We start from the raw sequence: 16433 nt of genomic DNA, 5'->3' as shown, positions 1-16433 counted from the left end.
TTTAAACAAAGATGAGTGGACAGATTTAGAAAAACAACATCTTAGGCCTAAATGGTGTTGACAACTGTCCTCATTATGATTATGTCTTTTTGCCTTTCTGGTCAGGGAACATTGAGCATTGGTTTGGAGAGAAGAAGGGAGTTGAAAAAGATTGAGCGAGGGACAGAGACTGCCAGAAGGTCCAACTGACGGACCCCCGCACAATGATTCAACTTCCTCCCGACTTCTCACTTCCTCTCTGGCCTGCACTCCTCCACAGCTCGGGAGAAATGTGGCTCAAATTAGAGTTTCCGCTCACTGGGGATGCTGAGAAACAGGATAACAGAGGGAGGGGAAAAGGGAGAGCGAGAGATAGGAGACTAGTGGCGCTCAGTTTACACAAGCGAAAAGTTTGTAAGCTCATCTCTGTGTTCTTGTCAATCTCTGGATCCTCTAGACTGCAAACAGGCCAGTCGGTGGATCCACACACACACACACACGCACGCACGCACGCACGCACGCACGCACGCACGCACGCACGCACGCACACGCGAGCAGGGAAGACAGACAGAGGCAGGACATAACACTCAACAGTTACAAGGTGAGATTACAGCATGGGTGTGCGCCAGGGCTTTTTGAAAAAGTGTGGCAGCGTGACTAAAGTATCCGCGGCCCACAGAGCTGCCGGGGTAGTGACATTCCTCTGATAACCAAGCGAGGTGCAGAAGATGGGAGCCCAGGTCCCATCAATCAGCAGAGACCCCTTCCTCCTCACAGCACAATGACTACAGTGTTCTACATGAGCACCCCGTGTCCCTTCAACTGTAGCTCATGACTGGCGGTGGTGGAGGTGGTGGTGGTGTAAGGGGGGTGGCGACCCTCCCAGAGTGAGCGAGATCGCCCTGAGGGTAGAATAAAGGAAAACAGACTTTGGCTAAGACTTGAGATATTCCTAAACAGGGTGGAGACGGGGTCTTCAAGTATGATAAAGTAATCCTCTGAGTTGCAGCCCACTCACTAGGACAAATGCTAGAAAAAAATGAAGTGGGATTACTATGTGTGTGTGTGTGTGTGTGTGTGTGTGTGTGTGTGTGTGTGTGTGTGTGTGTGTGTGTGTGTGTGTGTGTGTGTAAAAGAAAGAGACAGAGGAGGTTTGCTGAGTCAATTACAGGCTTCTGCTCAGCAGAAGGCTTTTCAAAAGCATATCCACCCAGTCTTTGCAGCCGCTCACACAGACACAGCCTCAAAAGCTGTTAAGACACCCGCTCCCTGTCTCTGCCAGCACAACATGTTGGTACAAAACTCAAGTTTCCGCCTGCTGTGTATATGACACATCATTTGGCTAACCTGAACTGAAACTAACCAACGACCAAAGCAAAAAGAAAATCAGAGAAGGAAGATAAAAAAAAAACACCCCACACTGCTCCAGCACAGCAGAGGGAGAAAAGAGCCGCTCTAACTTCACACGAAAGCTCTTTCCACCATTTTAAAAACAACACACAAACCAGAACTTCAAGTCACTACAGAAGACGAGGAAAGATGAAAAACTCACGAAAGAAATGTTTGAATAGGTTAGCCATGTCCATTTTGGGCTTCGCTGCTCTCTCCCTCTCTCTGTGTCTTTCCCGGCCCCTGTTCTCTTCCCACTGCAGCTGTAGAGTTATTCCATTGGAACACCCAGAGAGCTGGGCGGACAACGGAGCGGGGCAACCCACTCCCTTGACCATGTGGTCACGCTAAGCCAATGAGAGAGCGGGATAGAGAGGCCTCCAGTCCAGCTCTCGAAGGCAGAGTACAGAGGCCTCATGGAGAGGGAAAGAAGAAGGGAGGAGGAGGGGGGAGTTAAAGCTTAGACTTGAGAGAAAAGAGAGAAAGAAAAGGAGCGAAAGAAGATAGAAACGGGGATTTTAACAGAAGTAAGCGTCAAGTTGATAGTTGGAAAGAGTGCCGGTTTCTTGAGAAGAGAAGGAACGGAAAAAAAGGATCTGTTGCAAAGGCTGAGTGAGTCAGTGAGTGCTCAGCGTCACATGACTGCAGTTGTTTGTAGAGACACACTCAACTTTACAACAAACCCGGGGAACACGAGTCGTCAAACACGGAGACGCACCATCACACACACAGCAAAACACAACCATCTGCAGACAGATCATACCCTCACACATTCTTTCTAACGATGACACCATTCCACACCCAGCAACAGCCTTGTTTAAAAAAAAAAGAAAAGGGAAGAGGGATACATTTTTTTCCTCCCACATAAAACATGTCAGTGTGATCATCAGGCCACTGCTCTCACTCCTCTCCTACATACATGTACAAGAAAAACACAAACACCCACAATCTCCCCGTTAAAAATCTCCTAAATCTACTTATAAATCATAAACACCAAGACATGAAGGTGAAGTATTTACAAGCGCTCTATGATTTCATTAGTGTTTAACAAGGTTCACGTTCGCCAAACCAATGTTTTACATTAGTGTGCGTTTTATTGGTTGTGTGTTAGTGAGTAAGACCTGAGCCAGTGGGTTTTTATGTGTGTGTCATTCATGCAGCTGTTCACCTGAGGTTTTTTGATCAATGGATAGAGTGACAGGTGGGAAGGTAGTGGGCGGCTCATGGCAGTAGTGCATGACCACACATGCTCCTAACACAACCCCAAACACACACACATGAATACATGCTACACCTAACGTATGGATATGGACACAGACAGAGCCTTTTGTCCATACTCTGCTTATGCGAATACAGACAAAAGAGATTAAACAGAGCAGTACCGCCAGAAACCATGAGCGGCAGAACTTTTAGAGTTAAGACTTTGCGAGTTGGTAAGAAAGTAGAGAGACAAACAGCCGCTTTGACCTGCTAACAGATACATTATCACAACCCCCTCCACCATCTGAACGTTTGTTGTCGTCGGAAACTCTCGACTCGGTGCTGCCCATTAGTGGACATATTGTTTAACACCCATGCCAATGTTAGCTGTGACGGTTACTTCATTTCAAACGGACGCATCTTTCCATATGTACAAGCAGCGTAAACAAGCCTTTAATAGAAAACAGACTTGACGTTAAATTATGTATGTGCTTGAGTCAAGTGATAAATATCAAAAGTGTTGTAAATCAAAGTCCGTTTTATCAGAGAGACAAAGTGGAAAACCCTAATTAGCCCTCTATTAAAACCATCAAGAGACCTCTTCCAGTTCTTTTTCATTGGGGTGTTTCTACACACAGCACAGCCTGAATGTCACCACAACATTAACACACACTTCCAGCTAACAGGAAGACTCATATCCCGTGTCCAACAGATAAGTGTTTTGTAAACACTGCGTCTATGTGATACAGTTATAAATTCAAGAAACACTTCTGGTAAACATTACCCTGAAGGGAAAAGCCACCGTGGGGCCCACGACTTTCTGGCAGGTCATTCTTTGTGTGTCACAATCTCCGGAGGAGAACGCAAATGTCAGAGTGAGGGGCTCTTTCTCCGCCTGGCCTCCTAGTATAAAGTCTGTAGAAATCTAGGAAATGTCGATGTGAGAACACAACAGGGGATCCCCCGCTGGATTCACCACGAGCAAGTGGGGTGTTGACAACATGTGACAGACACAAAAAAAAAAAAAAAACGGTGGCGCACACATAGAAGACACAGACGAAGATGTTAGGAGAGTTTGTGGAGATACGAGCCGACACCGAAGTGTGGTAAAGAAAATCATGTGATCTCTGCAGTGAAGTTAATACGTCTTCTACGTTGTAAACTACAACAAAACGACAATAACTAGAAGTACTGCATTCATATCACAACCAGAACACACCCTTTGTGAAAAAGGTCAATACAATCAACTGTCAATATCATCCAGCCTTTTTATATTCTGCCTCAAGTCTCCACGGTGGCAAATGTTGAGCAACCTTTAACCTCATCTAATGAGTATTTGAGCCAAACAAACATGGCTCAAGCATAAAAGCAAACATTGCTATTCCGTCCTGCCCTTGTTTCGGACAACAACGTCATGCAAGATCCTCATCTTTTATTCAAATACATGAGAGAAGTTATCAAACTAAGAAGTCACAGGCAAATCGAACACCAAGCTGTCTGGATGGACGCCAGTGGTCAGAGAGATTGTCCCAAATTATCACGAGTCTTTCATCAAGAAGAATCGCACTTGGACAAACGGTAACCTTGGCTTACATACACAGTTACGTGTGGCTCGCTCCTGGCATTACAAAGCCCTTGGCAAATGGCAGTGCCCAGAAATATTACTGTTGTGTTGACAGGGGAGATGACACCTGTGCCGCAACAATTCCAGTCATGATATAATGAGCAGGATGAAATCCTCTTACCCACAAACAGAGAGTGGAGATATTTAGATTTGCTGACACTAAACAGATATGCTCGTTTTTGTAAATGCCACAAGTTGCTAAACTAAAATCGAATGTGTATTTAAAGTTTAAATCCAGAAAGTATGTGACTGTCTTACCTGAGCAAATGTTCTGTCCACTGACTTGAAACACTAAACTGTAAACACTCCTGTCACACACTAAGTCTTCACTTTGAGTGCACTGTGAGAAAAAGGGGCTTACAGTGTTTCAACCAATCAGACATCAGCCTGAGACCATCTTCCAGTACAGTGCATTGAAATACCACAACTATGTGGTCAAAACAACCGAAAGTAGAGCAGATGAAACAGAGCTCTGTGACACGGTATTATTTTGGTTCATGTGCATGAAACATAAAGTAAAGTTGGCCTAGCTATAGAGCAAATACCTGTGTGTCAACTGGAATTGTTTGAGTTTCTAATATCAAAATAAACAAGGACTTAGGAGAGAGTAAACATGAACATGGTTTCTGGCCTATGATTATTGAACTATCGACAAGTAGAACTGAGGAAGCCATAACAGATTTTTTTTTACCGAGTGTATCTTTGAGGTTCTTGACAATCGACGCTTTCCTGGCACTGTTTTTTCTCTCCACGTAGTTGGACGGCACAAAGCCTGTTTTGTTGGTGGCATTTCGAACCCTCCACCAGGACTTGGAGTCATCGAGGAGCCACAGGCGCTCGTTTTTCTTGATGTCCAACTCCTGGTCCTGCTGGGCCATGTAGTCAAACTTGGCGATGACAATCACCTCTTCCGTCATCTTGCACTAGGTTCACTGATGGAGAGCAAAAGAGAAGACGAAAAAAGTTAATATTTTTGCATTATAGACTTTCAAATAATAGATAAGCAAAAGGTTTCTATACCACAATGAAATCCTGGCCATTGTTTCACACTGTAAAGATTGACATGATGACCCAAAAGTGAAGTCAAAGTGTCTAAATTGCCAAGTTATAAACCCTGACTCCCCCATGTTAGTGAATGAGATATGGGCCAGACTAAAAGGTTCTCAGAGATGGTATCTTTCATTTTAGGTAGACCACGCTACCACGCCTCCACAGCATGTACGCCCCAATGACAATGGCCTACTGAAGTAAAACTTCACAGGGTTTCGCCCAGGAAACTGGTCATTGTAGTTGAGGTGCAAGGTGTTTTTTACCCACATTATGTTGCAATAATGACAATTCAGTTAACTATATAAACATAACTAAGAAATGAACATTACCATGTACTTTTACTACGGTCTAGATCCTCTCTGTCTGCACAGCCTATATACGCATTTTATTGTTTAGCTGTGCAGTTTGTTTCAACTCTAATGATTAGGAAAGAGATGCACCAAAAGTAAATTTAGAAACTGTTTGGAAATAGAGAGCTGTACCTGTACTGCATCAAAGCTGAGAACTTCCAAGGGCTCCGATACGTCTCTGCTGACCTAGAAACAGAGCACAAACAAAGCAGAGGAATTACAGATTGGGTCAGCTCAAGATTTTTCTCCATATTTCTTAATAATGCATAGAAATCTGTATTGTTGTTTTTGTGTCTTAACTGTTACACACAGCCTCGCCACTGACTATGTAGTAATGTCATAATAATAATAATAGGCCAAGATACAGACAGTGTTGTCCAACTATAATACAGCTAGGACAGAACGCTGATGAAATGCCAGCTTCTGCTTCTGTCTCTTCAGATACAATCCCGCTCCACCACCAATTGTATTCTTGAAATAACAGATATAAATGACTATTCTTCTCAGTCTTCAACACTGAAGTCTGCCAGAGAGTAGAGCGCTAATCTCTCAGTATCGACATTCTTCATGAATTTACAGACGGGATGATTTCCTCTCAGGAGCAGTCCAACGATTGTCAATTGTGTGAGGCATCAAACATGAACCTTGGAGACGGGAAGATGGCAAAAGATTACTGGAAAAGGGAAGTAAAAAAAAATAAAATAAGGGGGTGCTGTGCGTCAGCAGGGTGGATACGTCACAGAGTAAGGCTCTCGCTGAGCACTAATGATGGAGGATATTATCTTATATTTAGCTATGGCCTATAAATATATCCCAAGTGAGCAGTCTATATGCACATGTGATTGTGGGAACTACATTGAGACTCCACTGCTGCTATTCACTCGAAGTTCCCTAGGCTAAAATTATGACTTGAGAGTACTGTGAAACACAAGCATAACTTATTCATGTTCAACAATGAGCACATTCAGAACAGCTGGTCTTATGACCCATGTAGCTATCAGCACAGTCAGGCTATGCTTGGGTTAATACTGCAGATTCTCAGGTCAGCAGTGAGGGAGGGAGTTTGTGAGGCTCCACTGAAGCTGCTGCTGAGCTGCTCTGATGTCATGGGAGTGGATGGAGTTTCACCTCCCCCCCCCCGACTGACTTTAGGGACCAGACACTGACCTCATTGATTGAGAGCTCTTGGTTTTTTTTATTTGAAGCAGCAGCGTGTAAGTTTCAGCTGCAGCTGGCCTTGAGATAGGCCCACAACCTGATCTTAGGCAAACATGGGGAGAATAGGGAGGTCAAGCTAACGACTCAGCAGCACCAAGAGCAGTAGAATAAACAATACATGAGCATTAAAGTGGTTCGTCCCTTCATAAAACAAGTGACGACAGAGGATGACAGTGCCACATCTCATGACTCGCCATTTATGGATAAGAGCAAAGATTGCATATAAAGATGGACGACATGACAGCTCCCCAAAAGTGAAAATAAATCATTTTGATATCCCCCTGATGGCTGGCTTCAGTTTGAGTCATAAACCCCACCTCCTCGATGTTAGTTGATGGAACCAAAGCACACGCAAAATAAATTCTCCTCAAAGATGGTTCTTGTCATCTTGGGTAGTTCAGATTATCACACTGACTTAGAAGTGTTTCATTTTCCTGAAAGTTTAGATTTAATTAATTATTTGAGGCTATAGAAATGGGATCAAACATCATGATTGACAGCTGAGACTGACAAGCATGTGCATCTGGGGGACTTTGATGCTACTGCACAGTCTCTAGCTCCAGATGATGCAAGTTGCCAGCACATATCTAGGATTGTATGGATTCATTTCTTTTCAGTGGGAGGAAGTTGAAACCATGAAAAGTGGAGGCCCCAAAGCTAAAATGTAATTCCCCATGAGGGGTGCTGTTGACTTAACTTACCAAAAAAACCATCAGGGTGTATGTTGTGGTTTTATCTCATGGCATGTCATTGCCTGCTCCTTTTCCAGCTCTAATTAAATTAATGAACACTAGGAGGCATGTTAGGGAGCGGCACACAAAAACAAAGAGCTGATTTACTCTCCTTGAGTGCTGCCTCTTTCACCAAGACAAAGGCAACGATCCCTCCACTCCCTGGGCTGGGCTCTGTAACTGTCTGCCAAAGAGGCTGAGAAGTGAGTATATGTGCTCTGTCTCCATTTACAACATCCCTCCCTGTTAATCTTTTTCCTCACTCTCTCTATTCTCCCCAACATGACAGAATCATCAGTGTAGGGCCTGTCCCTTTCCCACTTTCCCAGCTACCTACCATTTTCAGAGAACACATTGCACCCCTGGGCTCACTTCCTTTAATTGCTGTCACCCCCCGTGTCTAGGGTGGCTCACCACTAAGTGCACATTAACACTGCGGTGACTTACGACAGTGCAGATGTGAGGGGAGGATCAAAAAGTTAGGCGACAGATGCTCGGAGCTAATCACGCAGCTGCAGACTGAGCCAAGGCCACTCGCCACTCCAAAGCATTAAACGCAAGGTCAGACAGGTCAAAAGGCTCAAATGGTGTCACATTCACGTCCACTGTGGGTCTCCGTTTACCCTGCTGCCTGGCAGAATTAACAGGTAGCCCAATCCATCACCACTGCCACGATGGTCTTCAAGAGTATAGTTGAGAAACTCTAATCAACGTATCTGTTGTAGGCCATGTGGCTTCACTTTTTCAAAAATGAAACTAACTTCACTTAAATTTAACAATAATTGCAGACTGATGTAAATTTGGAAACATTTTGTGAAATAGATTGTCACAGACGTAATGATGTCATGAATCATTTAGTCATCATTTCTTATACAGATGTTTTGAAGAAGTTACTTCACTTCTGAAAACAACATAGCTACCAAACATGAGCAAAAACAGGATCTGCATGTACGAGCTGTGTGGTTGTCAACAAGAGCAACCATTCTGGGGGGGAATGGTAGACACGTGGTCAAATCTGGTGGCCAGTGGTAACGACAGTGTTAACCTTCTCACTTAGGCCGATACTCCTTGAGCCGTTTCCCCCTTGCAATATTTAAAACTCATCTGCTGACAGAACAGCAACATAAAGTCTGTCCATTATTACCATTAAGTTTTAAATTGAACAAAAAATGAAGGCAATTCAAGGCAGTGGATCCTGTAGTTGCTTCACAATAAGAGATTTCCAGTTGTATACCAGCAGTGTACCAGCAAGAAAATGTCCCTTTTGTGTTAATACGGTTTGAACAGCAGCTGACTCTGTTAAAGCTCTGATTACACAGCAAATAATAACAGCATTATGTGTGATTATAACACTTAATGTTGATTTGCAAAAACCCCTACATTTAAAAAAAAATAAAAATGTCATTAGCGTATAATATCAACAAAACCTCCAGAAAGTTTCGTCGTTGAGTTGTTGCTGAGATCATTACTTATCTGAAGTGGCATCACATCACTATTTCATAAGTGACTGCAGCAAAAAGCAGCAAACCCTTACATCTGAGAAATTGGTACTGGGAAATATTTGGCATTTAAAAAAAAAAAAAAACATCCAAAACAATGAAAAAACTTGTTTGTTGATGATAATAATACTATGATACAAAATGGTTTTGCAAATTAGTGGTGAGCATATTTGTGTCTATAAATAGTACTTTATATTAATAGATTTTACTGTAAACTACTAAATACTAAAAGATAATGTGCGTCTGTCTTATCTCCTGCCATAGCAGCAGCTGTGGGCCAGTGACAGGTCAACCAGTGTTACAATCAGTAACCCACTCGTGTTCTCAAGAGTGTCAACACCGATCACAAATGTTTCTCATCAGCAGACGACCACTCATCCTTATCTGCGACTGTTTTCTAAACTGGTCAGTGATAGTTAGATTTCAGCTAATACAATTCCACTAGTTCATAAATTTTACAGAAGCAACGCTGCAACACTATCGAAACCACAACAACTGCGCATCAGTGGTTTAACAGAGATGCATCAGTGCAACTTTGCGAGTTTTAACGTTACTATGAAACAACAGTGACATGAGTTCACCACATCCTGCAGTGTACAGCTGCTGCCACAATCCCTTGTGTATCTGCAGGAGAAAAAAAATAAAACACACACGTGCGGAAGACCTAGTCTAAGAGCACACCTGGTGGTCTATCTGGTAATACATAATACAGGGACACTATACTAGAGATTTGCATGAGAAGGAAGGATTTGGAATAGTATTTTTTTTGTATTTAGTATTATGGTCAGTGAAGATGCTTGTTAATGGCCCTGATTTTATTGACCAGACTGACATGAGATGTTGTTAGGAATTAAATCACAACAACTGGATACTGTATAATCTAAACAAACGTGTCTCTTCACATCGAGAGCAAATAATGTATCGCTGCTCAGCAGGATTGCTGAGGCACTGAGACAGCAACAGCATGAGCTCACAGAGGCAGACAGAGTAACCTAATCCCTGTGACAGCCTGCTAAAATCACAGGGCTCTGCTGCCTTCTGGAATGTGCTCTGTATGCTCGCTGCTCGCTCAGCCCCTCTGGCTCGGCTGCACTTCCTCCAGCTTACACCAAAACGTACATTTCAGCCTCGGGCAGGACTGCTCCGCCGAACGGACAGTGCCGGACGGCGACCGACCGATGAATACGCGCTTGTGCTCTTTTTTTTCTCTCCACATCGAACCACGGTAACTAAAAACCATGAGACTGCATCTCACCCCAGCTGTCCTAGATTCTCTCAAAACAAAACAGCAGCATAGCAGCAAAGGGTCATGGGAGACTTGGCAGGCCAGCTGTGAGACAGGAAATGTGGACACAAAGGTGACCGGATGATGGGAAAGTGATGCAATCTGACGGAGTGCAGGCTTGACCCCTGAGTCCAGATAACTTATCTTTTCTTTGCATTGATACATGTAATGCATCAAATTTAAGAGGCACGAAGTCATGTCTAGGATTAGTGTAAACTTAAACAATGGCATTGCAGGAGGAATACAGACTTTTCCTAGAATCATATTAAAACCTAATTAAGGACAGAGGGGCCTCTGCTGTTTGGGCTGTACATATAGGCTCATGACTGTGTGAAAGCAGTTGGTTATCCACCCCTCGGGATCACCCTCAGTAGTTGGGAATGGCCTAAAATAGACCATGGCTCATGTCCTTTGAGAATTGCCAGAGATTTTCTCTCATAGCAACAACCAACACCAAAAGTTTCAAGCCTCCTTTTAGGACAACTTCACATCAAACGGTTCCCTCTTTGTGAGAAGCGTACACAAATGTCAGTTTGAAATACGTTGCAGAGCAATTTAAACACTCATTTCAGAGTCTCGAGTCAAGCCACTCTGACTAACAGTACAGATAACTTATTCTAAAAAGACAAAAGTATTATTTATGAAGCTCGGGGGGGATCTAATCTAGAAAAATGTGCATAACCTAATACCTCTTTGAGAGCTAAGTGTAATCAACTTCAGTTCACAAATCTGCGGGATGGCCTGAAAGGTTGAGCACCCAAACATATCAGAGGATATTCATGACTCAATATAAATAATCATGAAACTGTCCACTATACAGATAAAGCAAATAAACAAACGTAACTGAAAAGGGTTTCCACTTCCCCATTTTCACCTCCCAACTCATTATGGCTGCATATTCTCACATTTCACAGGCCTGGAGCTGAATGTTACTGTCAGGCCCACAGAGAGAGAGAGAGAGAGAGAGAGAGACAGAGACAGAGACAGAGAGAGAGAGAGAGAGAGAGAGAGAGAGAGAGAGAGACGACACTGATGAACTCAGTTGCTGTTTTTTGTGAAAGAGATGCCACACAGTATGAAGCGGCTAACAACACAATTTTAGCAAAAAATATCTGCGACTAACAAATGTCTAATTTAGTCATCTGAAGGTTGTTTTTTTCCTCTGTAGAAATAAGTTGGTAGTTGATAAAAAGCAAACCAAAGTCGTGCATTTGTGGCTTTGTATTGTATCTGATTGCTGCATTGTATTGTTTCATATTACTGAGGCATTTTAATCATGGGTTATTTAGGTGTTTTTAATAAGATGTGGTGTTTTAATCGTTGGTTATTCACTTGTTTTTATAATCTGCTATAGTGTGTTAATCATGGGTATGTTAAAGTTTTGTATAATACAAATTATGTATCCATAGATATTTAATAATATAAGATGGGTAATTTTATTTTATGTCACCTTTTTAGTTTTTATACAGAAAATTCTGGCTCTTTTGCAGTATTCTGTCCGTTGATTGATGCACAGTCTAATATTCTGTAATAAGCAGAGTAACATGCCAACACAGACGCCCATCATTCACTATACATTAGCAGTACAATATTCAATATTATATAAAGTAATGGTGTAGAGGCAAACATTTGGAATTGTGAGACTCACTCAACATGAAAGGGGATCATCACCTCCTAATCATATATGACAGCACATTACATAACCAAATTGCATGTAAAGAGCCTACAATGTATTGATGTATTACTTACATAAGCCAAACACAACAAACCAATTAGCACCTATTAATCGCAGGAGGCTGTACATCTTCTCTGTAAACAGATACCAACAAGAACACAATACCTCTGTGAAAGAAGGAATCCATTTCCTCAGACCACACCGACATCAGTAGAGCCTACACATCCGTACCCACACCCTGCTGTCAGTTGTTGTCCTTGATGGCCTATTTGCTTACAGTTTCAGGTCTGATGGCCACATCCAAGCAATACGGGATCAACAGTGACAGCAAAAATAAACCATGTTACCTCACAAAGTCTGCGAAGTTCAGGGGTTTTCACAATGACTAATGCAAGTTTACAAAGCAGAAGCGTTCCTAACATCCAGTACTACAGTATGATAGAGCTGGTTGTGTGGTTTGGTCCTGTGTGTTGTCAGGCAACTTAACAAATATTAGCTGCATTAAGAAGTCAGTAAAACAGATGATAGCACACAATGCCCTGGTAGCTGTGTACCTCCTTGCAGCTGCACTCTTCTGGAATGAGTTACTGTTGCAGTCAAAATATCAGATCATTTGTAAACCGTGAGATAATAATTCCAGACAGCCAGTGCCAGAGCAATGAAATGGATACACCATCTTAGAATTTGTACATCCTGGCAAATATGAGCCCAAGGGTGCTGTCACAATAGGACTGAACAAGCCACTTGGGACATTAGTCTGAGAGAGCCACGTGTTTGGACTTGTCTATGAGCATTTCGAGTGCAGGAGGCATTCCAGATTGCACCGTGATGCCACAAAAATCTTGAGTGAGTGCAAATCAGCGAAAAGAAAGACAACATTTCTTAGACAAACTCTCACCTCTGTGCGGCCTGTGTTACACATCATACACATTTTAAAACACTGGGAGGAACGCTCTTGATTTTCTCGTAGAATTTTACTTGAAGCCTTCAAGTGCACCGGTAGAACATTTCAACTTTGGCACCCCCAAGTGATAGAGTCCAACATGACACTGGCAGATGACATGCATGTCCACTGCAAAGGACAAAACCTGTCACAGCGATGTGATGGGGATAGAGGAATTTGATCAGTTGCAGAGTCCAATTACAAACATGACTGCTATCAGCCATATTCGCACTGATTCCTAAGATGTCATTATCAAACCATTACGCCAAAGAAATGTAATTGAAGCTCGACAATTTAACAGTTTAAATTTATTAAGAATAACTTTCAATCAAAATACCGTTGCTAAACAAACAGTTCATTTTATGTAAAATGTGAACATAAATACACATCTTATGTATATTGGTGCATATCACCAAAACAAATGCTTTGATAGGTTGATAGGTTTTGTGAGAGGCACACATCCGCTGATGCTCGGTGATTAGTCGGTCAGGCTCTATTCATATGAAGCCACCATTTAAACGTTTTGTAAGTTTTAATGGTTCTTCAAATGTGACCAATAACACCGATGACGGGACCACAGACTCAAAGATTGGCTTAGATGTTTCATTATAGGATTACTTGTCATACAGTTTCCATTAAAAAGTATCAAGAGAAAACAGGCAGGGATCAGACAGTGAGAGAAAGTGGTCAGATCAAAAGAACGAGCGAAGCCTCAGGGTTAAAAACCACCTATAGACCCCCAATTTCATATTATGTGATTTCAGATCCTAAAGTACAGTTTCACTGCAGCCAACAATGTGGTGGACTGAAGTAGGCTATACCTACTGTTGGTTAAAAAAATTCACACTGAATATCTAGAAGGTGGGCCGACTAAATATAGCTTCAGTGAATCACAGTGTGACTGTTCTTCACAAGTCATCTTTCATCCACATTTCTAAGAACATATTTTGAAAATATTGCTTTTTTTGGCCCATGGATACACGACGACTTCTGTCATCACAGTGACAGATGTGGTTAAAAGCGCACGCATCCTCATTTTTATTTCTGCTAAAACCACAGAACGAAAAACAAAAACCCTGAATCATAATGAGCTAATAAAGAAGAACACTTCTGAGGAAGTAAAATCTCTCACGCCGCATGAGAAATGTTGTAGATCATAAGACTTACACAAGTGGGAGGAATATCATCATACTTTGTATCACTGACTATGGTTTTACATGCATTTATAGTAGAACACTAAAAAAAAGGAGTGCTTATTCTTTTTTCTGCCACTTGTTGCTCCTGCTATTTGCACCTTGATAACAAGTTCCTTTTCCAACAGGTGACCTGAGCCAACATATAAAAAAGTACCTTTGTCAGTGACTGTTCAAATATGTCTACATGCATGGGCAGTCAAATGCATATGTGTAAGACAGAAACAGAAAACAAAATCATGACAGAAAATGAGGAAATGGAAAAGAACTTGAGTAATAATTGAGATGAGGGAGATAACGAGAGAAGAGACATGATTGCAGAAGCAAATTCCCCCTGTTTCTCAAATACAATAGAAGCCTAAAGCTGACTAGATTCCCGTGGTTGTCATTTGGCTAGGAGCATTTTCAGCCATATTAGTTTTTGGCCATCACGAAAATGCACAGTTGGTATTTTCCTCTAGGCTGCGGGGACAGATTTGGCTGCTGGAGGCCACTGGTAGCCTTAGCCAGGCACTGTCTTCTACGAAAAGGGGCTCATCACTGCATATTCATGAGATTACACTGTCGAAACATCCAGATAGGTTGCTATAAGAGGGAATCCAAGTCAACAGGAGCTAGGAATAGGACACAGATAACAAGTAAATAGGGCTACAGGGGCGAGAGTTAGCAATCCTGAATGTGAACTATCATTAGCCTCCAAGGAAATCATGCTGGAAAGCAGGTTTCCACCATTTCCCTCCCTTCAAACTGTGGCTACCCTCTCTCCGACTCCCACTGAGAGGAGAGCTACAGCGAACCAAATGTCTCTCTCCCCCTCTTCACCTCCCTGAAGCCTTAATGAGAGACTGTGAAGAGGTCTGTCAGTGTGACAATAATTACAGAAACTGTACTTTTCAGCAGCTGCAAAAGACCCCCCTTTGGAAAGACACACACATGCTACACCTCTTAAAATCATTCAGATCTAACTAACCACCCATTTTAATTTAAGAGCTGGGAGATATAACACTCAAATCATAGACATCTGACAACTTTCAAGCTTTGTACGAGGTTACACAAACATAAACCCGCAAGAGCTGGCAAACAGGTATACAGATTTAACACCCATTGTGATGCTAGAGCATGACATTTACTCAGGCTTTGGTTGTGTATGGTAGTAACAATATTAGGAGATAAACAGAGGGTGCGAAATATCACAAACCTGTCCAAGAAAAACAGAAATTTTGTCACTTGCACAGTAAATTAATTTGCCTACTGCTTTCCCTAGATTGAGGTGGTATAAATTGGTTTCTCTACTTCTAAGCAGAAATTTTTCTTTTGTTTTATATCACCATAAACATGGCTCTGGAGCTGTTAGTCAGGAAAAATAAGACATCAGAAGACATATTTATTCTCCGTAATGTGAACACTGATGTTGACGACTAAAGCCACTGCATAAGTGTGAAGACATAGACATAAGATACAGGCGCCATTTGTGGTTGTTTACAACAAGTACAGGAAATCACAAGTTAATGTTACGAATTGACTGTGAAATAAAAGTATATACATATGGTCCTGCTAGCTTACAGTTGTTAGTTTCTCTACCTCAGTCGGAGCTGAAACTATTAGCTGACTGATATGTATGTATATATATATATATATATATATATATATATATATATATATATATATATATATATATATATATATATATATATATATATATATATATACACACACACACACACACACACAGTGTTTGGAACAAAACCATTTGTCAAGTAAAAAAAAATAAACCAAACCAACAATCTACTGCCAATTTGTCAGTGTTGAAATTATTTGTGTTAAATATCACTGTAAACAGAGCTGCTGGCCAGAAAAGATGAGACATCTGAAGACATGTTTATTCTCTATTCTGTAAGGCACAGGATCTGGCTCTGGTCTCTGAATTTGACCGGTTACCTTCAGGTAGAAGTTACAGAGCCTATACGTGTGAGACCAAGCTCTCATTCATCTGAATAACCGTTGCACTTTCTCCGGCACATATTAAACTCTGGTTTCTAGTTCTTTTTAGTTTTTCATCTTTTATGCATTACACCCTTTTAGCGTTTTATCTTTTTAAATGTTTTTAGGACAGATCCAATATTCAACTCACTTTTATTCTGCATTATTATTCTGGGTCTTACACGGTATGTCCTTGTTGACTGTTTTTGGTTGTTTGTTGCACAGTGTACTGTTAAGCAGCTGCTGTAGCACTTTGGCCCAAGAAAAATTGCCCCATGGGGGACAATAAAGTATATTTGATTTGATTTTCAAATTAC

At 41.8% G+C, this 16433-nt stretch overlaps 1 protein-coding gene across 4 annotated transcripts in view; it reads right to left on the bottom strand.

The window, feature by feature from the left end:
• The window catches only part of nck1b (NCK adaptor protein 1b), a 28317-nt gene that overhangs the window by 10678 nt on the left and 1206 nt on the right, over positions 1-16433 (bottom strand). The window contains exons 1-3 of one of the 4 annotated variants that reach the window (XM_034572222.1): positions 12166-12229; positions 5725-5778; positions 4884-5124 (exon numbers count right to left, since the gene is read on the bottom strand). In XM_034572222.1, the coding sequence (XP_034428113.1) occupies positions 4884-5109 (226 nt within the window). In that variant the 5' untranslated portion in view covers positions 5110-5124; positions 5725-5778; positions 12166-12229. Of the gene's footprint in view, positions 1-1531; positions 1666-4883; positions 5125-5724; positions 5779-10159; positions 10245-12165; positions 12230-16433 lie in introns of those variants that run through there. The other 3 variants (XM_034572224.1, XM_034572221.1, XM_034572225.1) reach the window with 3 other exon arrangements.

Source organism: Hippoglossus hippoglossus, chromosome 20 (assembly GCF_009819705.1).
Source record: "Hippoglossus hippoglossus isolate fHipHip1 chromosome 20, fHipHip1.pri, whole genome shotgun sequence".
In the NCBI taxonomy this organism is placed as follows: Eukaryota; Metazoa; Chordata; class Actinopteri; order Pleuronectiformes; family Pleuronectidae; genus Hippoglossus; species Hippoglossus hippoglossus.
The sequence above is the reverse complement of the archived record's forward strand: the minus strand, read 5'-3'. Positions and strand labels throughout refer to the sequence as shown.